Genomic DNA, 23073 nt, shown 5'->3' with positions numbered 1-23073 from the left:
AATTCTCAGCCACCAATAACCTTCTTTACACTAGAGCAAGGGCAAAACCAGAACTTGAGGTACAATTTCGGATCTCCAGATCTGAACCAATCTCTACTGATTAGGTTCCGTCTGAGATACAAAACTAGAAGGGGGCTATTTTTCACTTCTGGTTGGAGCTACAGATGAAATTCATGCTGAGATGGCAGAAATTCAGGTGAAAATAGCTGATTGCATGACATTTTTACCAACCAAGAAACCTCACAAGTGTTCTGTGCCATCAAACACTAACCATCATTTGGACTAGAACCTCATCTTAAACTTCCTCTAGAGCGGAATACCGTCTCCTTGACTCCATTCTAACTAAATACCTGCACCCAAACCAAGAAACTCTGCTCTGCCTTATTGCCCATTTCCATTTGATACCTGATATTCTGTCTGATTTCCAGTTATTTTTAATAGCCGTCTATAATTAATCTGTTTTAGTTACACCATATCTCAGTGTGAAGTTCATTATGCAGGGATAAAACCAATGTAATTTTTGCTGTTTGCCTTGATGATGTTTCAGCCCCTGCAGATTAGAACTTGAAGTAAGTACCTTCTGTGTGTGTTGCGATTGCTGTTCACATGACCCTGTCCTGTGCAGCCTGGTGTTGGGCATTTCAACACATTCTCGTGCATAGCCAAGACTTTGTAGCGAGGAGAGGAAGGGAAGAGGGGAGGGAAGTAAAAACAACTTTATAAAAACAGAGCAAAAAAGACAAATAGTCAAGTTTTCATGCTGGCTTCCTAGAAATCAGCAAATATGAAACTGCAATTAAAAGTTGTCTGCGTATAGAAAAGAGTTACAAGCCAACTCTGCTCAGGTCAGCACTAGATTAGCATTTCTGCACAGGCCAGCTTGGTCTTTTTTCCTGGTTAGCTGATTGCAATCCATTTTTCCTCCTCCCCCTTCGTTCTGGAGCCATGCCTGCCCATTTCAGGTGGATTTAAGTGATTGGAGTTGAATCTATGCTTTTATCCTTAGGACTAGTCTTTGTTTGATTTTTAAAAATTTTAATCTTCAGGATTATTGCTCCCTGCAGCGCTGACCTTAAAAGTAAAGAAAATAATTTGCTTTGCAAGCCTTTGGAAAGCACGCAGATTGCTTTTTAATTTTTTTTGTATGCACACTTGTATGAAGATAACTGTTACTTTCGCCTTGTCTCCTGCAGTTCTGTGTTTATGGCAGGTCTGCAACCTCTGAAATTACAGATAAGGCAGCAGTTGTGGGGTTTTTTTTGGCCATTATTCCATTATCATGAGCACACAATACTGAACTTTATTTACATGTACAGAGAATTCTATTTAGGAGGTTGGTACAAATAGAAATAAAATCTATATTTGAAAAAAAAAAAGCCAGTGGCATAGTGATAAACATTTCCTGCAGAATATATGAATCTTTATGTGCTATGTTGTAACTGTCAAGGTGATGAGTGAATAAAAAGAGATTTGACTCTAGTGTACATATCAAATGGTTACTTTTTTTGCTATACAATAAAACATAATTAAATTCTGCTGTCGAGATTTCCTTTTTTTACCCTTCTTCCCCCTTCCCGACAAGCTACTCCATAGGGGGAAAAGAATCTGTGGGATTCAATATAGGGACCAAGCCGACATGGTTCAACAGAAGCTCAGTAGGGTTCCATAGAAATTACTGACAACATCTAGAGAAGTTAACAGAGAATGAAATCCTTTCTAAAAGTTGCATTTTTTTAAACCACCCTATAGAATTCTATAGCAAGGAGATCTGTATGAGATGGATCTAAAAACCTATATAAAGATTATTATTTTCTATTAAATTCTCCAGAACTTTCCTGTAAGGGTAGCTATAACTTTTGTCATCATAAGGGTAAGACACTGTAACTGCATCACACAACATGAGAAATTAAACAACGCTCTTAAGGCAAAAATTACCCCTGGGCAGAAGGCCAGCACATGAACTATGCACCACTAAAGTTGAATTTGGAGGGCTAAAGTGCGACTTCAGTGGTGTACTGACCTTGTGATGGGGCTCTTCCGTGCAGGGGTGAATTTCACTCTAAGGGTGCTTCTACATTGCCGCTAGGGGTGTAAATGGCAACCTGTGTCGACGGACCCGCATTAGCTGTACTCTAGAGAGCTCACTAAAAACAGACATGAGGATGTGGCAGGGTGAACTGCACAAATTTGCCTGACCGTCGCCACGGGTTCATACTTGTGCAACCGGCATTGAAGCCCTTGCCACTGTGCCCTCACTTCTTCTAGAGTTCAGGCAGTGTGGATACATCTGGACAAGTTACCATTCACACTTAAGATTGCAATGCAGATGTGCTTTGAGGCACAAGTCAGCTAAGTGCCTCAGCTCCCCAGGTTAGGCAGCCCTTTTTCTGCGGTGTGGAAATCCCTACAGTATACTCACTCTCTGGAGGGATCCTGTCTTTGTGTGGGCAACCGGACAGACTGCGATGGTGAGGGTAGAGCCCTGTGACGTGACCGGTGCCATCACAACCTGGAGTAGGACATTTGATCTCTCGCTTCTCAGGTCTTGAGGGATCTAGGAAATATGGGGAGGGGGATGTGGGAAAAAATATTACCCCAGGCAAGGGCAGCAACTGGATACAAATCATGAGTGACTGAATACAAGAAAAGGATCTTTTGTACAGCACTGCTGCAAAAGAGTTTATTGCCAAGATTTCGGAGTACGTTTGCACGTGTAGTTCAAGTGAGACTCCAAGGTTGAATATTCACACCACTAGCTGCCTGATTGTTGGTGCAAATCAGGTAGTTACTGGTGCAAAGACTCTGATTTGCACACACAATTACATTTTTGTAGGTGTAAAAATACAGGTGCAAGTTTTGCATGTGGATACGAAAGGGAGGCCATGCTCAGTGTGGCTGAAAATGTATCCTGTAATGTGCTATATAAGGTCAGTGAGGCCATCTAAGAATTATGACAGGATAATCCCACTGGCTCATATTCAATCATGGACCGAGCCAAGCCAAAAGAAGTTATTGATCTTAGGCCAGGCTTCAGTTTCTATAGGCCTGCCCACTTACGGTCTAGTACTTCCTGCAGAATTCAGAAAGGCTTAGCAGGTGATACCCTGCTTCAAAAATATGTGAACTGCATTAGTTTTCAGGTTGATATTTTCATATGAGTCCTATGCAGAAGTAGTTGAAATGTTTCACATTTTAATAGTTTTGAAATTTGAACATTAATTAATTCATTCATTCATAAATTAGGAACATTTTACATGAAATTCTTCATGAAAGTTTTCAGTCAATTTTCAAATGGAAATCGATAGAGCTGATTGATTTTGTTTGTGTTTCAATTTCAAAAATTGTTAAAATTTTTAATTTCAAAAATGAAAAGGGGGAAACATTGGCAAATATTCCCCCCCACACTTTTTTTTTTTAAAAAGAAACCTGTCTTGTGCTAGGAAAGAGGACAACAAACTCTCAGTAGGAGAGGTGTGCATGGAATCAGGTGGTTCCTGTCTCCTGCTTTTCTTTATAGTTTTAGTTCAAAAATCTATTTAAAAGTAAACTGGTGCTGATTAAAGATTCTGATGAAACTGATGGATTGAGGATATTGGTGGAACTTTCTCCACCTGTCTATTCAATATGTACATCATGGCCCCCATGGAGAAGGCTTCTACTTATCTATTGCTCAAGTAAATTATGGCACCAAAGTCCAAATGACCTTAAAATCAGGCCACAAGGTCCATAGTATCTGGTCTCATGGGCTTTTTCTGGAATGGGAAAAATGAGCAGAAGGATGGCACTGGTGGGAGAGTTTTTGTTCTGAGTTTATTTTGGAGGGTCCTCTCGTTTGGATTTTGGTTTTAATTGACACTGGGAAGACTTCATAGCCAGAAGACTGGGTGGGAACATTTTAATAAATGGAAAGAAATAAAATGAATATAAATAGTCTCCCAGATTATCCACTCTGCATCGCTTTTGCCATTTCTGTCTTAGAGGTACAGGTTGAGATTTTCAAAGCCAACTAGGGGACTTGCCACGCAATTCCCACTGAGAGTAACAGGAACTATGTGGCTCAATCACCAAACCGAGCTTGAAAATCCACAACCAGGTAGTTTTCATGGGACACTTAGCAGTGAAGCTCAGATTCTTTCACAGTCCAAGGCTGCTGGGGAGAAAGATGGTGCATGGAAGGTTGTTCAGATACTCCACCTTTGCTGTAGTAGTTTTTTCTGATAGTGTCCAAAGGTTTGTTTTGTTTTTCGTCCACCTGGAAATGCTTTACATGCTCCCCTGGCAGGCGGCTGGGCTCCCTCATGATCTTAACCTGCTCGGCTTTGAGTGCAATGGCCTGCTCCAGCAGCCCCAGGTTCCCTCTGGTCATCATGTCGTACATTTCAGACTCATCGGTCACGGCAGATTTCTGGGACCGAGCATCGTCATCTTTGTCGTCATCTGATCTGACCTCCACGATGACCGAGTACTCAGGTTTTGGGCTGAACCGCCCTTCACAGTGGGTTTTCTGGGAGTCCCGAGATGTCTGAGGAGTTTCTTCACAGATCACTTCAGGTGCTATCTCCTCCTCTTCTTCCTCTTCCTCCTCCTCCTCCTCCTCTTCTTCCTCCTCCTCCTCTTCTTCTTCTTCTTCTTCCTCCTCCTCCTCCTCTTCCTCCTCCTCCTCTTCTTCCTCTTCTGCTTCTGCTTGCATGGCCTTTTGCAACTTGCAGGACTCCTCACAGTTCATGTCGTCCCGATGCTCTGGACACAATTCACTGCTACGTTCGCTAGTGACCTCAATAACTTCCTCTGCATCCTCAGTTTGGATGATAATTTCCTTGTCACATTCCTCCTCGACCACCTCTTCTTCCGCCCCTTCGTGAACCAGGTGCACAACATTAACAGGAGGCTTGGAGACCTGCAGTTCATTTTCAGGCAGCTGCCCCTCTATTGCAAGGGTTTCTTCTGCTATTTGGCCTAGATTTAGGAGAGAGTTGGCAATGATTTCTTGATAGCTGCTGTAATTGGCCTTGCTAGGGCCGGGTGTACTGGTAGCTGCATTTTGTCCATAGCGTGATGATTTTGCTGGGCTTCTTACTGCAAAAAGGAAGAAGAAAAAACATTATAAGCTCATAAAGAACTTTTTGTCTCCTTTCAGCTTAATTGAACCCCAAGTCTTGCTGTTATGCCCTGGGTGAACCTGATTTAATGCATTTAGTAATAGCAGGTAAAAAAAGGGATTTCCATTTTAAAATGATTCCCACTGATAAGATGAGCAACACCTTCAGATATCTATTTTCTCCACTGAGCCATCAGAAACCATCAGCTACACATTTTTGCATGTTGCCTGCACTAGCCCAAGGTGATGTTTTCATGCTAAAGAGCACTCCATTGGAGGCTGATGCAAATTGCCTTAATAAACAGAGGTCCATAATGCATGAATACATTTACAAGGAAAGAGATATGGGAGAAGGCTAAGATCCGAGGGCCAAAACTCTTCCCTGGTTACGCACATACACCTCCTCCCAAAGCCCATGAAGGTGGCATGAATTTGGACCTAGGAGTCTTACTCTGTGACCACTGAGCATAAGAACAGTCATCCTGGGTCAGACAAATGGTCCATCTAGCCCAATATCCTTTCTTCCAACAGTGGCCAATGTCAGGTGCCCCAGAGGGAATGAACAGAACAGGTAATCATCAAGTGATCCATCCCCTGTCGTCCATACCCAGCTTCTGGCAGAGAATGGTGTTGCATCCCTGCCCATCCTGGCTAATAGCCATTGATGGACCTATCCTCCATGAACTTTTCTAGTTCTTTTTTGAACCCTGTTATAGTTTTGGTCTTCACAACATCCTCCGGCAATGAGTTCCACAGGCTGAAGACAATAGAGAAGCTCATAACCTGTCTCTGGATCAGGATCCAAGACTCCAAGTTGCCTTTCCCATTGCTTTACCTATTGAGCCACACAGAGAAATGCTTTTATACTCTACATAGTTCCTTCCCCAGGAATCGTCACTGATGGAAAAACTCTTATTTTTAAGATGTTGGAGACAGTCTGTGACCAGCATAGCCAGGAACATCCCTTCTCAGATTAAACAGGTCTTTTCTGTTGTTCTTCCACTAAATATAATAATGGAAGAACCCATCCTATACATAATTCAGAGGTGCTATAACTCTTCACTATTAACACTCACTTCCCTGTGTCCATCTGTAAAATAAGCTCTGCAATCAATAATGATAAAGCACCTTCCGCTGGCTCAGGGCTGGGGGTCTCCTCCTGTTCTATCGTCTCTGCCTCTTCCTCCTCCAAAGTCCCCTCTGATTCGTCAGTGACAGACTCCTCCTTCACCTCTGTCTCCTCGCTCCCATCGCTGTCCACGTTGTAACCTTCATCAAGGGCCAGCTTCAGGGGATGGGATTTTCTCTTTGACACCAGATGCTCGGCCTCAGCATCCTGAAGTTTCCTCTTCTTTGCTAGAGGGCAGCTTTGTAAACTAGAGGGAAAGAGGACTCATTGCATGAGGGAGGCATGTCTGAGCAAGACCTCAGAAATGGAGGCTTTATCAATGAAGCAAGAGGTAAAAAAGTCCTTTAAGGACTAAAGAGAAATGGGCAATGCATAGGGAGGGCCAGGTCTTCAGCTGGTTTATATGTCCTAGCTCTGTTGACCAAGCTGCAGATCTGGCCTTCATTCTTTTTCACTCTTCTCTAAAGAAACTCACCTATGAATGGGCCAGCTCCTGATGCCTTTACTCAGTTTTCGCTCAGAGATCACTGGGAGTTCGTATAACCCAGTAAAAACATTTAGTCCTATGGCATCTTATCAGGGGTGGCCAACCTGGGGCTCCGGAGCCACATGCGGCTCTTCAGAAGTTAACCTGCGGCTCCTTGTACAGGCACCGACTCCTGGGCTGGCTCCAACTTTCCAATGTGCCAGGGGTTGCTCACTGCTCAACCTCTGGCTCTGCCACAGGCCTTCCTCCTCTCCACCCCTTCCCGTCCCCTCCCCTGATCCTGCCATGCCCTCGTTTCCTTCCCCCTCCCCTCCCCCAAGCCTCCTGCACGCCACAAAACAGCGGATCGGGAGGTGCAGGGAAGGAGGGAGGGGGAGGTGCTGATTGGCGGGGCTGCCGGTGGGTGGGAGGTGCTGGGAGCAGGGTGGGAGAGCTGCTGGGGGGCTGCTGACGTATTACTGTGGCTCTTTGGCAATGTACATTGGTAAATTCTGTCTCCTTCTCAGGCTCAGGTTGGACACCCCTGCATCTTATATCTGCCATCACAATTTACGCTAGGCCCAGTTGTTTCTACCTTGGACACTGTTGGATACTAAAGGCTGTTGGTTGCTTCTAGCTATAAAACTAGAACTGGTATTCAGATCCAGCCATAGTGGCATATTTAACTCATGGGCACCAGGAGTCCAGATGTGCACAGTATAATGCACTGATGAAAAATCTGTTAGCAGAAGAATGGACTCCAAGGCAGCCAAAAAAACTATTATTTCCCACCCCATTCCCCTCTACCATGCATGCAAGTAGCAAGCAGACCAAGTCTTCAGCCTGAAGACATCTCAGCAGAATTAATAAACCCATTGTATAGCAACACAGTGTATTCCTTTCCGCATCAGCTGTGAGTTTGGTAAAGCTCATTTAGGACCCTGATCCAACTCCCATTGTAGTCAATGGAGCTGGATCAGGGTCAGTCTGTCTTGATTCTTACATCTCTCTCTACCACTGGCATTGAGGTTCCTTAGACTGGAAATCCTCCAGACCAAATCTTACCTTCTGTGTCTTGCATACTTTCCACGGATGTGTCCTGAGCCATTACATCCTGGGGTAGGGCAGCTTGAGAGGGAAACAATCAAGCAACAAGAATGGCGATGACTTGGAGAATGCGTTTTAATTAAAATATATAAACTATGGAGAGTTAAAAAGAATCTGTGCAGAAGGAACAAAAACTGCAAACGGGAAGATAATTTCCTTTAAATAGTTCATTTCATCCCTTTGAATTCCAAGCAAGGAGGGCAGGATGGCGGCTTTGCAGTTTGCTAAAAATTAATGAAATGAGTCACCCCATTTAATTAAATGAACGGTTCATTATAGTTTTATGAGTATGTTTAATTAAAGATTTGCATGTGTAAAAGCAAGCCTTTAAACCCAAGACAACTACCGTACCCTGCCTCCCACGGTCACTGTTTAGTTTTGTTGTTGTTTTATTTTTTTTTTCACTAGTGCATAAAATAAATCATTTTTTAAAATTTCGTTTTATGGCTTGTCAGACAAGCATTGTTTGAGGATGCTAGGAATGGGGGACCTATTGAGGAGGCCAGGTTGAGGAATGGACATGGGAAGCCAGGCCTTTGGTGATAGGAGTCAGAGCATGTTGGACAAAATTCACAAGCTCCCCTGCCCTGGCTTCTGCTCAGCTGAAGCGGCAATCTCAGTGCAGAGGGCTCCAGAAACCTTAGGCACTACTCAGCCCTTAGACGGACTGAAGTGGAAGATGCTGCTTTGCATAGTTCCTCTGCACTGGTAAATGTCACCCCTACAGATAGCCCAGTCTTCAGGAATTATAGGGGCTCCAAAGGCTGAAAAGCAGCTTCAGCCAGTTTCCCTGGCGGATGTACATTAGGCTTTGGCTACTGCCAGAGGCTGCAAAGCAAGGGGGACCACCTGGGACACGGCTTGACCACTTTTTGACTGGCCTGGCTGGTTTCTCAACTCTCTTGCCAGTTGCTGGTCACGAGATGCAACTTGCCAGGGGGGTTTGCTGAGTGCACATGCCGCCGCACGCATAGTGATCTCGTAACTAGCATCCGTGCACGATGTGGCGGGGAGTGGTGCTGCGGCCGGCACCCAGGTCCTGCTCTGCATGTGCAGTGTGCCCTGTGCCAGGCCCTTGCCACCTGCTGGCTGCTGAAACGGCAGCAACTCTTCAGGATCTTCCCTCCCCTCCTCCCCCCACGGGTGTCCCTATGAACTAGCCCAGCTGAGCCAGGCAGTTCTGAGGGTTAACTCCTGGCCAAGGTCCAGATGGAAGCTGATGCAGTGCCGCACTTTGCTGACCAGAATTCAGGGCAGGGAGCCCTAGGAGAACAGAAGCACTGCCCTGTTCATTTTGTGTTTGGGAGCTTGCTGACCGGCAGGAAAGCTGAAGCCAGAGACTCAAAAATCTGAACTCCCAGCAAGGTCTTAGACCTATCTTGTCTCAAAACCCTCCTGGTCCTGCTACATGTCCTTGTAACATTGAAACCCCAGGGCTGCCTTTTGCAATAAACTGACTTGTGACCTGCTTTATATCTGAGGTGATGATCCTCCTTTAACTCACACGATCAACTGGGAGGATGCACAGTGTTCTCTTTGGCCTCCTAGCCTTTGTCCGGTGCATATGCTCAAACCAAACTGCACCTTTCACGGGGTTCCTCGTATGAGTGGAAGTGGCAGCTCAGAGGATTCTTCCAAGTGACATGCTCGAGATCATACATAAGAAGATCTCTCCAGGCTAATGTGCATAATTGGAAGAAGGTCCCCCTCCCCTTTACTGATGATCTTAAAGTCTATTTAATTTGAATTGCCTTCAGTCATGACTGAGATTGCTCTGTTCTGAACAGCCCCAGACACACTCTAAGTGACTGCACGCAGCGCAGTGGTTAAGCTAGCAATGACTTGCCTGAAAAAATAAAAAGGCTTATTTAGTGTGGAACAAGAACAGCTCTGATGAAGATGTTATGAGCATTTCTAAACTTTGCTGAATCAGTTAAGGCTGATTCCCCTTTTTAAGGCAGTAAATTACAGCCTGTGGTTAAAAAAAAAAAAAGATAATAGCCCAGAGGATCTGAGCCAAATGTATCTAAAGTGACTCGTGATTTTAGATGGCTCAATTTTTGGTGCCTAGCTTTAGACAACTTCAAAGGTGTCCAATATTCAGAGGGTGGGCGCTCAGTGCTTTCTGGAATGCCAGGTCATTCAATCTTGGCCTAGGACTTTGATTTGTGAAATCCTTGGAGATGGAAATTTCTTACATCTTGGCAGGGGTCATGAGTGGCAAAGGGCTCCATGGTTTGTTAATGGTTCTCCCTTCTTTACAACATTCACCAATTTCTCTCTCTCTCTCAAGAGCTTTAATACTTTTACAAAAGCCTTCTTATTGTCATGCAGACGATGCCTAGCTTCCAATTAGTCGATTAATCGTCCAGTTAATCAGGCAATTAGGTGACAGCTGCAGAGATGGCTGTGTGGAGCACTCTGTGCTGCCCCTGAAATATGTCACCTGCTTCAATTACCACCTCCACTCGAGTATTCAGCAATAAAAGTTAGGGAAGTGTAATGCCCAGCATCCCCCATGCTAGTCTCTTAGGAGTCATAGCAGAGCGTAGGAGCAGAAACTCGAAGAAATTAGGACAGTTAAGCTCCAATTACTCTTTGACATGGAAAGCTTTCTAATAGAGGTCACTAGAAAATGCAGCCCCTGCCATTAGCACATGCCCAGGTTAGTGAATCCTCCTCTTGCATAAGCACTTATGTCAGTTTTACAGAGATCTGAGAGATCCAGAAGCCAGTGATTTATAATAAAAAGCTTCGTAAGACTGCAACGGTTTGCTCCAGTTTTTTCTCTTGCTGTTGCTAGCATGCAAGCTACATCAAATGAACAACAGGACCTCCTGAACATCTCAGTCATCGGGCTAAGGGATGACCAGGCTGACGTGGGGAGTGGGCATCAGATCTTTACCGATGGAAAATCTTATCCTGTACCTGTGGGGCTAAATAATTTTAAAATCCATCCTGTAAGGCAGGGGAGGGGATGGAAGGAGAGACAGAGACCAGGAACATCGATAGGGGAGGAGGACAGAAGTGACAAGAGGGGAAGGGAACCAGAGAATGATCCAGGAATGGGAGCAGGGGGAGGACACAAGAGACGGAAGGGGAGGTTTGCTTTTAACCATTGTACATAACGATACTTTTCCAAGTGCCATTATTTAAGGATGCAATTCCCTCTGGGGGCTGGATCCTTGGCTGAGTTAGTCCTTGGTGCATCATTTTACCTCCTTTGCTCCTGGGACTGGTTATGGGCTGGAGTGGGGCCTAGCAATAGGGCAGTCACAGGGCTGCTCTAATTAACACCAGCTGGAACAGTCCCCCCGGGGCTTCCCTGCCAGCCAAAGATTGCTCCTTCTCATCCTTATCCGGCCGCCTCCTGCCCTCAGCTCACCACAGAATGCACCTTGCATGGAGGGGGTAGTGGATAGTAAAAGCCAGATTCCCCGCCATTAAAGTAAGTGGGAATGGGGAAGTGCAGAGGGCAGCTCCCTCTCTTCTGCCTGGCGTGCGTAAGCAGTGTTCCCTTACAGCTTTCCCCTACACTGGTTCAATGAGAGCTCTCCCCTCCTGTTTCAATCTGCTATAACTCCGGGGATTCCCTTACCCTCCTAGGGTCCCTTTTCACTCTGGGCTGGTGCAAAGGGGACTTACCTAGGGCCAAGCCCTGAGTGTCTGGCTACATGATGTACAGGAAACTGTAACACAGCTAAAATACTGTTCATTTTTCTTCCCCTTCCCTATAGCCATAGAATGGGACTCGCCAAGTGGGAGGGGCAGAAGAAGGGGCTGCGGGAGGAGTTAGGGTTGGGCCTGGGCTTGGTAATAGATTTGCCCCATCTAATGCTTTCCACAGCTTTTATTTCCTTAAGGAATGGGCCAGAATCCCTCTCCCTCCCCAAGCTATGAGGCTGAGAAGAAAATTTTCTTACCTCACCTCCTGTCCTATGAGTTCCGTGGGCACTGAGCAGAGGGACAGGAAACAAGAGTGGAAAGAAACAAGGCCGTGAGTAAAAACACAGATTCCTCTGCCACTGCTGAGCTAAGTCATGCTCGATCGTAAACTATGCAAGGCTACATAGTAAATAGAAAAGCATAAACTGTCTGCAGCCCTCAACCTGCTAACACTTACACACATGCTTAACTTTAAGCGTGTTACAATTAAGCATGTAGTGTTTTCAGGGAAAGGGCCTACATCTCTATGTAGACACAAACACACACGCACACTGAGCCAGATTCTTAGCTGGTGTAAACTAGCATGGCAATATTGAAATCAATTGAGCTACCTTGATTTAAACCAGCTCAGGATCTGGACCTCTACTGGTAAAGGAACTGACTGAGTTCTCTCATGTCTCTTCAGTTTTTTGGCAGTTCATATGCATTTGAAATAGTTTTCTACATTTGCATTTTTCTAGTTTCTCATTTTAATCCCTTTTGTAACGATAGCCCAGGCTCTAGATTTTTAGGGATGATTCTTCATTTCTGAGTAATACAGATGACATTACTGGATCTTTACTGAAAACCTGATGTCCAGCCAGGAATCCAAACAGCCAGGAAAAAGAAAAAGAAAAAAGAAAAAAAAAAGGAAACATGCCATGTGGCACAGGCTAAAAGGCATAACACAGCTGCTCAGTTTGTTTGAGCTAATTGGGTTTCTGGGGGATCCAAATCTCAATGGAGTGACTCACAAACTTCAACAAACTGGAGGCAACAGTAAGTAGCATGGTCTATCCAAGAAATTACCTTTTCACATCAGGAGACCTGGGTTTAAATGAGTTTCAGGCAGGTTTAAGGTGGGAAAATAAACAGAATCAGGCTGGTCTCATTATAATCCCTAATGAGCATTATATATATTACAAAAACTACCACATAATGTGGCACGATTCAGCACAATTGGCTGTATCTGATTTCTGAGGGAAGCAAATGCCTAGAAGGAGAATGATGTAGGTCAGCGTGGAGTGAGGCGCAATGGCCCAGCTGTGTGGATGAAGTTGCATAATTCCTTCACGCATCACCCTCTATTTTCACCAGTGCTATTAGTTCCTCACTTTCAATGACCTTTGAAATGCATCAGATCCATACACACAGAAAAGAGACAAAATAAATTCCGAGGTTGATCTGTAATCATTACACAGGGTACCAATGATCTGGATATGACTTTACACACTGCAGAATAGATTACAGCATCTTCCCCTTTGTAGGGAAAAGGCATCTAGAGGATGAAATATACATTATTATTTTTTGTAAAGCTGGAAAATAAATAGCAATCAAGCTTTGAATTAACGAGTCATTTGTCCTCCAGTCCCCGCCATGAGACGGCCTGTTTGCTTCTGCAGCATGTACAGCCTCTGCCAGGCACTCTCAGATGTTCAACTTCAAAGCCTCCAGCGGAGCATGCATGATGAAAGCCTCTGGAACTGATCTGAAGCGATCACGATGCCTATAGAACTAAGCATGGAAGGGATTTTTTTTTTTTTGCAGGGTGGAGGAGGGAAGGTTAAATACTATGTGGGGTGTAAGTGTTTATTGCTCGAGCTGTTTTTGTGAACAGATCTCCTGGGTTTGGGGGAGGCGGGGAAGCAGTGTTTCTGGGTCTGAAAGGAGAGCCTGCTTGGAAAAAACGGAGCACATTAACCTCAGATGTAATTCCACACAGGAGGAGAATAAATGGCTCACCTCTGATAGACTTTGATCGTGTGCGTGCTCTCTTATCATCAGTTTCTAAACTCATCTGGAATCAAACAGCGACAAAATTAGCATTTAAAAAAAAAGTCTCAGTCACATAGAATGTATGGGAAACCGTTCCCCAATATAAGTGCTTGGAGCTGGGGAGGCTGGATTGTCTTTTTTGAGAAAGATACTGATTATATTACCTTTTAAATTAAGGCCAGACTAACTTTGCTGGGTTGACTCTAAGGGGAGGAGCCCTGATTTGTCTTTTCCCTATAATATGAAGACTTCACCCAATAGGAACGTAGCATTTCTCTTGCTCTATGGACCAAATGGCTGAAAACATGGCCTTATTGAAGTCAGTGGGAATTTTGCCATTGATTTTGATGGGTCCAGAATTTCACCCAAAGTATTTCTGCATGCTCAGCTTGTGACACTATTTGATGATAATCAGGGTATTTTAAACCACTAGTGATCCCACTGAAGTCAATAGGACTTCTGAGATAGGTGCTACGCAGTGGGAGAATGGACATGCTATTCTGGCCCACCAAGTAAATAGCTGGCTTTGTTTTGCAGACATTGCTTTTTAGGGGCTGAGCACCCACTGTTGCAAAATGGCATTGTTCCACTGACTTCCTTGAACCAGTTGAGGGTTTGTCCCTTCAAGTATAAAAAAACTTGCATGTTTTCATCCCAGGAAGAGGTGGGGGAAAGGACACAATTTTGGAGCCAGACCCTGCAAAGGCAGACCCTGCTGAAGGCAGCGAGAGTAGAGGGTGACACCATATCATCGGATGAGGCCCTAAATCTGTATCCAAAAACCTATCAACTTCTTTTCCCAGCTGTATGCATGAAGGAAAATAGCTACAGCCTTGAGGGACCAGATGAACTTCAGCATGACCAGATGAACTTTAGAACGGAATAAAATCATAGTGGGTGAAATTCTCCCCTCTGCACACGGGAAATGTTATCCAGAGGTCTTCAAAACCCCACCTAGTGGTGTAATAGCTGGACTAAGGTACAAAGACATTTTCCCCACACAAACAACAATCATGCTTTATTAACAGACATGGTAACTAGGGGATACCAGAACTAGCCCACACCTTTCCCCCAAACTCAAATCAACCCTTTTATGAATGACAAGAAATTCAGTTAACTTTAGAAAAATGTAATATGTTCTAAGGTCAGAAGGGACTAGGGCGACCATCTTTTCTGACCTCCTGGATACCTTGGGTTGGAAGGGTTGGATTTTTATTGGTAAATGTTGATTTCATCGTACACACACAAACCAATGACAAAATATTTCCTACTGATGATAATTGAAATTCACCGATAGGCAAGGTAAGAAAAATGCTGCTTGAGAACCTGGAGTTTGTTTCAAGATATTTACTTTGTATATTTTCACACGTGACATTGACAACTCATGTTTTAATAGTTATAAAGCTTTAACTTTTGGAATCTCACTGTCTACTGTCATGGAATAATTAGGGTCTGACCCCCCCCCCCCAATGTCTGACCTCCCATAACTTCCCACGACAGTGAAAATTTAAATCAATAAAAATAGAAGAAGAAAAAAATCCTGACGCCCCATAATTTTGCCCAACTCTGAAAATTTAAATGTATAAACATTAAAAAGAGCCTTAAAAGTAAACAAACATCGATATTATCCATCAAAATGATAAAAATATAAAAATCAAATTCTACCAAGCCTATGTATCCTGCAGGCCATAGGACTTCCCTGAATTAATTCCTCTCTGTACCAGAGCAGACCTTTTGGAAAAATATTTACACACACATGCACCTTTGTGCTTCCTGCTTTCATATCCACCAGAATTGTTGGCACACCTGCAAAGAGGGCTATACTGCACTACCCCAAGCCCAACTTGAACCGGACTCTACTGGGAATATTGCAACCCATTCCGGTGAGATTTACAGACTAGGGTCTCAATCCTGCAAGCATACATGCTTACCTTTACCCACATGGAGCAGTCCCATTGACTTCAGTAGGCCCAGGTTTGCAGACAAGGCTATGCCTTGGCTGAAAAAGGTGTGCTTTTCCATAGAGACAGCTAAGTCGGTGTGAAACCCTAGTGGAGACAAGGCACTGTAGTTTTTACCTGTATGTAGCCAGCTGCGGTAAATCCCGAGTTGGGTAGGGTGTAGATAGGGTGACCAGATAGCAAGTGTGAAAAATTGGGACACTATTTTTTGTGGGGAGGGCAAAGGGATAGTTGCCTATAGAAGACAAAGCCCCTAATATTAGGATGGTCCTGATAATATCGGGATATCTGGTCACCCTAGGTGTAGGGTTGATCTCACCTAACTACATTGATGTAATAACTATTTGTGCCTTGTTTCCACAAGGATTTTACATGGAATTATCTGGCTTGATGCAAAGCAGTACCCATTGTTTGGCGGTGAAGACTGAGCCTCAGCAAGGTTTGGATGAGGTTCTGATTAGCATCTAAACTTTTAGAACTTTATCTGAATGCAACCTCCACATTTCTGGCATTTCACTCCATTTCTGAGTCATGGGGCCATTCCAACACTGTATCAGGCATAGCTGAAAAAAAAAATTCAGCAAGGTGCCGTGCAACTCTTTCCATGTGCTTTTTATTAGTGTTATTTAACATATATGTGTCAAAATTGTAATAGGTCACTGGGATCTGCACAGCCATTTATTATTATTATCAAACATTTATATTGGTGTAGCTCCGAGAAGCCTCTACCAGGTCAGTGCCCTATTGTGTTAGGTGCTGTACAAACATACAGTAAAATGACAGTCTGTACCACTAATAGCTTACATGCTACAAGATGAGACATACCAGGTGGATAAGACTAAAAAGTATAGAGGAAGACAGGTAACAAATACAATGGGATGTTTTAGCCCAGCCCGGCTGGGGGTGCAGTTCTCAGACAATCAGTAGTGGTTATAATAATAACTCCTATCTCTTATAATACTTTCCATCAGTAGATCTCAAAGGAGGTAAGCCATTATCCCATTACCCCCAATGGGGAAACTGAGGCACTGAGGGGTGAAGTGACTTGCCTCAGGTCATCCACCAGGCCAACGGCAGAGCCAGAAATAAAACTTAGGTCTTCCGATGCCCAATCCAGTTCACCGTCCACTAGGCTCATGCTCAAATAAATTGGTTAGTCTCTAAGGTGCCACAAGTCCTCCTTTTCTTTTTGCGAATACAGACTAACACGGCTGTTCCTCTGAAATCGCCCATAATAGCAACTCGCCATCTGCCCGGCTTCCAGCAGATGGCAGCTTTCTGTGTGCATTGCAACAGAAATGAGTTTTGAAGGCAGATAAGACAGTGGCTGTATTTGGACTAGGAGCTTTTTCTCACCCACAAGGGTCCTTGTGGGAGACAGCACAGAGATGCTTGGGGGAGACGCAGATGATCAAGGCTGGTATTGTTGGCAGGCGGCAAGCAGGGGCTCGAGTGAGCAATAAGATATAGGACGGATAGCTTATTTGTCTCAAACCACAAGCTCTGGAGATCGCTCTGTGCAGCCTTGAATGAATTCCCTCTATTATGAAATTTCTAGGCAATAAAAGTGGCATCTGCACTTTTGTAGAGCATTAGTAGATAAAAATTGCCATCTATTGGCATGTGAGTATAGGGCATGTTGTATTGTTCATGTGTCTTTATGTTCAATAAAGTTGTTGTCGTGCACTATGAATAGCATCTTCTGTGTAGCTTTTCCCTTGGCACGCTTGACAGCACCCCTCTACCCTCACTCAGAGAAATTTTACACAGATGGAAGGAGGCATCCAGACGACCTCTAGATTGTGGACATCAAACATTATGCTCTGTAGGGAATGACAACATGAATAAATAATACTTGGGACTTCAAAGTGCTCGACATTAATTAATTAAGCATCACAACACACCGTGAAGTAGTGAAAGCTGCCATGCAGCTACCTCTGGGGTGCAACAGGGCATCTGTTGAACAGTCAGCACCACACAACAGCTTAGGCAGGAGGAGGAGAAATAATTATTTATATTACAGCAGCACCTGCAGTTCCCCAATAAAAACCAGCGCCCCCTCACAAGCTATCTCAATAGGCAGAGTATAACAGGAGTTAGAAGCTAGAAGAACAATAGGAATAGGCTCTTATGAAACACACCAATGGATCTTTAAAAACTTTCAAAAGCAGGCAGGGCATCAGGTTTACTTCTCAGCCTAAAGATGGTCAAAGAAATGAATGAAGTTAGCAACTTCTTTATATCGGCAGAATTGTGCCCGGCTCCAATCCAGATATATAAAGGAGCAAGATCCCTCCCCCCCACCCCACACACACACATCAGTTTGGATCCTGATCTCCTATTAACTCCATGTAGAGGCAGAGGTCTGTTCTCATGGAATCAAGCAGAGCAGGAACCCAGTAAATTTTTTCTGCTGAGCTGTCAGTCTGTCTCCTGCCATAGGCATTAGTGTGGAATTACTCTGCTTCTCTTGCAATGCCTTGACTCTTGATTACCTGAACTCCTGCCTAGCCAAATGTATTTAGCGTTATCAGAGTGGTGCAGAGAATTGGGATTCTAGTGTCCATTTAAAACGGTTGCATGGGGGAGGAGGGAGAAGATAATACATTTTCGTGGGGGTATTTCATCATACATGTCTGGTTTGGAGACAGCACAAGAAAATTCAATGCTGATTTGTCCTAATAAGGGTGAATTGCCTTCTGCCCAGAATGTCCCTGACTAAGTGTTCTCATCTTAACAAAGTCCTGCTGGCCATCATGTGATGAGGTTCTGCAATGTAACAAAATGAAGTGGCTCTAAAACCTAAAACCACTGTTTAAAGAGCGGGTGTGTGGAATCCTAGCACTGGTTAAATAAATTCAAAAGGAGAAGGAAGGGAAAAGAACTGGAAAGTGCAGCTGGAGCATGCACTGTAATGAGCAGTACGGTGCTGCTTCCCTTTTCTGTTGCTCTGCTGGCATTGTGTATAATGAAAACAAAGCATGCTGGCTCCTCATTGGAATAAAGCCCAGCACAAGAGCCAGCGATTGGCCACGTGATCTGTTCTTCAATGAGGAGCAGGAGAGCCTCTATTTAAATGTGTGACTCAAAATGCCTACTCTAATTCCGCTTAAGCTCTTGAATGTTCTCTTTCAAAACATGTGTGTGTGTGTGTGTGGTTCTTTACGGTAAGAACTGAACGGGCAGAAAGTGCGATTTGCACCTGTATTTTTTCATACTAAGGTGTTTATTTTAGTTTCTAAAAGCCAGGAGATAACAAAGCCCCCTGAGGTGCCACTGCTGAAGAAAATGCCTCAAATGAGCAAGATGAAATTTCCCCACGTAGCCCTCCCTTCCACCCCCTGGTAATGCACCAGTAGCAGCCAGTGATTTATGTCATTTGTTAGGGGGGCTGGAAAAAATCAAAACCTGGAGTAATTTATGCATCCTGTCAGCTATAGTCTTGTGGTGCCGGAGCGTTATTCTCTACGTTTATTACAACCTTCCCAATAACCCAGAAGACAATTACTATAATTTCTATTTTTAAAGCCCTGGCTCCCCATGGACCAATGGCTCACATTTAAAGTGTGGAGAGGAGCAGGTGTCAACGGGACTTCATTACATTTACGAGCCTTTCAAATGTGCCATGCTCTGAGCTAGCTCGCTAATGCCTTCCGATGCATGCTGTACAATAGAACTAATATGTTTGATTGCTAGGTGGCTATGTTCAGCTGAAATAAAATCTAGAGCTTTCTTTCTTTCTTTTTCTTTTCTTTTTTTTTTTTGTCAGTTTTCCCAGAGAAATTGGCAAGCATTCTGCTGGGGCCTTGGCAATTTGGATTTCCAGCAGATAAATTATTCAAAAAGCAGAGAATAGAGAGGGCTGCAGAGAGCGTAATGGGCGCTGCTTGCAAACTGCTAACTCCTACTGATGGAACTAACAGCTGTGGTATTCCTTTTTCCAGAGCATCTTGCCATTTGCAATGTATTGACTTTTTTTTTTTTTTTTTTAGAGGACAACAGGAAGCACTTCTTCGCTTTGGTGTGAAGAGCTTCAATTTAAAGGGAATAAAATACAGAAGGGCAAAATATTCAGGTCTTAATCCTGCCCTTTTGGGGAAGGTAGACTGGAAAGCGAGCCTGGAGCCTAGCTAGCTTGTTCATAGCTTGTTCATAACATAGCTAGCTTGTTCATTAACTGTGCCAGTTAAGTACTGCCAATGCCCAGAAATTGGTACCCTCATACACAGTATACGCAACATATTTATGCTCCTAATCACTCAGAAAGCCAGTCACCAATGAACCCATTCTTGTTAGCAAACTCAGAAGATAGGCCGTGGATTAAGTCACCATGGAGACTGAACTACCAACCCTCTCTTTGAAACGGAAGGAGTATGCACTGAGTCTCATATTTTCAAACAACCTTTTGCATAAAGTGCAGGAGGGACTTCTGAGTCTTTGCTCTTTTGCAGACACACAGTGGCGTCGATCCTCAAAGAAGAACGCATACAGACGCTTACACAGGATGAAAAGTAGGCCGGAACTCTGAATGGCCAGGGCTGGAACGTGCACAAAGTGTCTGGGTGCAAACACTTCCCACTGGGACTTGGAAGAGAGGTTTGGCAAGCCACCCAGCTTTCCTGCCCACATACAGGTAAGCATCATTGGCACCACATCACTGCTTTTTGCAGCCACTACAAGAAACAACTGTGCAGAGCTTGGACAGACCATCACATGACCCCAAGTGGAAAAGGCAGAGGGATATTGACAGTTTGACTTGTTGGTGTTGCAAATACTGGAATGTGGAAGTGTTAAATGGACTGGCTGGCTTTGCAATGTATCCTTTTCACATTTTCCCATGGATAAGACCCTCTATTTCTTGATATGAGCTTCACATGGCTACAGCACTGGGGAACTCATCAAAATGGAATCAACAGATGTTTTGAGTTCTTTAATAAGATTTGCTGTGGGCTTTGGGGGCGGTAATGAGTTAGGGCGTGGCTTGCATTAACAATCCCATCTTTCCACTACCTACCTATTTAACATGTTTTGTCAAGCAGAGTTAAAACTTTCTAAATTCTGTATATTCTAGCCTAATATGTTACAGTAGACACATACTATTGTGGAGTAAGATGGTTTCAAATCCTAGGGGAGCACTGGAATTGTGCAAGTAACAGATTTTTCGGTGCAGTAGCTGCACCACAAATAACCGAACAAAACGTAACTGTGGGTCAACTCCTCCAGAAAGGAATGCTTTACATTTCTGTACTGTGCTGAAAATTCTTTTCCGCAGGGCTTATAAAACATTAATTTATATATTTTTTAAAATCAATAGGTAAATCGAGGACCAGCATTAGTTTTGCTAGCCCTATTTTATTTTATTTTATTTGCAAAACTACAATCAAAAAGTCCAACCAAACAGTCCATTCAAAATGAAACGTTCAGTTTGAGGGGTTTTACTTTCAAATGATGCAAAATTCAAAACGAAAAGGGCATTTGGAATTGAAATAGCAAAACATTTAATTTAGAAACGGTCAAAATGAAACATTTCAATTCTTTTTTGAAATTTTTAATTCCCCCCTCCCGGCACCCTTTTCTCCCCCAAAACAATTTGGCAACTTGGTGAAATGTTTTGGTCAATCTGAATTTGCATTTTTTGGTGAAAAAAAAAGATGTCTTACAAATTTCACTTAGCTCTCGTCAGTATTTTCATATCATTGGTTTCTCCCTGCTTGAGTCAGATAAAAACATCACCGTCTGTCTTCCGATTCTGGCTTACAAGCATGAGCTTGATGTATTCCTCTACTTTACACTGGGGATGCAACACACGTGAGATTTAATGTATGTGGGGGGGAAGGAGATATAGCCGCATGGCATGTGTCTTTCCCCTGAGCCCACGAAAGCCCCTTTAAATGGTTACTGAATTAGCCGGGGGCCTCTTGGTGGAGTGCTGAAAGGAGAGGGCCTCTATATGGCACACTGCCCTCCTAATTTGATGGATTTCCAATAGCACGCTCAGATGGAGGCTAATAGTTCTGGAAGACATGTACACACAAGCACGCACTTTTGAAACTGTGGGCCTATCTGAAATAAAGTTCTTCCCATACCCAGAGTCCATAAAGCAACATGGAATGAGAGTCATGCAAACACAAACAGCTGTCAGGTTTTTAAAGATCATTAGAATAGAAAATAAACCTTTTTTTCTTGGGTGACATTTCCCAGCAAGGTGCAAAAATACAAGGAAGTGTTCTCCTCTGAGCCCCATTATACCTTTCTCTGGTGGCTTAAGCTGACAGTGCCAGCAGTGAACATCCTGAGATCTCAGTGTTGTCAGGCTCACATCTATGAGGCTTATTTATACGAAACCACTGTCCTTTAGTTTTTGCCTCATCAATGAGAAGTCTTCTCGACAGATCATTTTAACGTGAAATTTCAGGTCACATAGAGCATGTTGGCAGTCTTGGAGACTGACAGGGTATTTCCATTTGGTTTCTCACTAGTGTTCATAATAACCCGGTTGGAAAGCTACCCAGATTTGTATCATTATTATTTTAACTTAGATTGAAAAAAACAGAACCTTGCCCCTCTATGAAAACCTCTGGGCATTTTCCTGCACTGCAACAATCTTTTATCCTGGATCTCTGTAACGATGTAACACTGCTCTGATGATCTGAATACTGCACTACACTAAAGAACTACAGAATGCTAACCCTATAGTACATTAGCTCAATAGCGTATTAATAATACTACAAGGACACTATAGAACAAGCTACCTACCTTAGAATTTTATAGGGCCACCTATTACCATAATATACCAGCAACTTCCATGTAAAATCAACACTAATAGCAAAGGCCCTAGTGGATTTACTATCCCAATTTTATGTGACAATACAGCCTTGTGGATAGCGTACTGGGACTGGATGTCAAAGAAAGCTGGGCTCCCTCCCAAACTCTGCTACTGAATGACTGACTGGCTGGGTAACCTTGAGTAAGTCACTTCACCTCTGTTTCCCCTTCCATCCTGTGTCTATTTAGTCTGCAAACTTTTAGGAACAGGAACTGTCCCTTACTATGTGTTTATACAGAGCCTAGCACAATGAACCCTTGATGTGGGTTGGGGCCCCTTGGCACTTCCCTAATCTGGATAATGTGAACAACATCTTAATACTATAGGGCCAAATCACAAGGCCCTTACTCAGATAAACTTCTGTGGCAGTTTTGTTTGAGTAAGGTACAAATCAAAACTGATCGTAAACAAACACACACATTAGTACTATATAAGTATAATAATTAAAACACTACTCTAGTGCTATAATAATAATGATACAATATAGATCTGAAACTTAATTTGAAGAAATATTTATGGGTGGTTTTTTTTCTAAAAAACCCCCCACATTTCTCTTCCAATGAAACAGCCACCAAACGTTTGTTGGTGCTAACGGAAGTATTAATCATGGATTGAACTTGTTTAAGCTCGTGCTCTATCTCTTGTTCTTTAAGACACCCACGTGTGACTGCCTTTGTACACCTCTCAGCCGCTCATGGGGTGGAGCCCAAGTTGTCGTTTTGACAGCTCTATGCAAATATATCATTAAGGGCCATGCTGAAATTCCCCAAGGTCAGAGTTAATACT

General features: G+C 43.5%; 1 protein-coding gene across 7 annotated transcripts in view; it reads right to left on the bottom strand.

The window, feature by feature from the left end:
• The window catches only part of MYT1 (myelin transcription factor 1), a 112975-nt gene that overhangs the window by 41242 nt on the left and 48660 nt on the right, over positions 1-23073 (bottom strand). For all 7 annotated transcript variants that reach the window (XM_073309015.1, XM_073309014.1, XM_073309008.1 and 4 more), the window contains exons 3-9: positions 13468-13522; positions 11724-11754; positions 7759-7821; positions 6227-6474; positions 4195-5076; positions 2420-2554; positions 578-668 (exon numbers count right to left, since the gene is read on the bottom strand). In XM_073309015.1, the coding sequence (XP_073165116.1) occupies positions 578-668; positions 2420-2554; positions 4195-5076; positions 6227-6474; positions 7759-7821; positions 11724-11754; positions 13468-13522 (1505 nt within the window). The remainder of the gene's footprint in view (positions 1-577; positions 669-2419; positions 2555-4194; positions 5077-6226; positions 6475-7758; positions 7822-11723; positions 11755-13467; positions 13523-23073) is intronic.

Source organism: Lepidochelys kempii, chromosome 13 (genome assembly GCF_965140265.1).
Source record: "Lepidochelys kempii isolate rLepKem1 chromosome 13, rLepKem1.hap2, whole genome shotgun sequence".
Taxonomy (NCBI): domain Eukaryota; kingdom Metazoa; phylum Chordata; order Testudines; family Cheloniidae; genus Lepidochelys; species Lepidochelys kempii.
The sequence above is the reverse complement of the archived record's forward strand: the minus strand, read 5'-3'. Positions and strand labels throughout refer to the sequence as shown.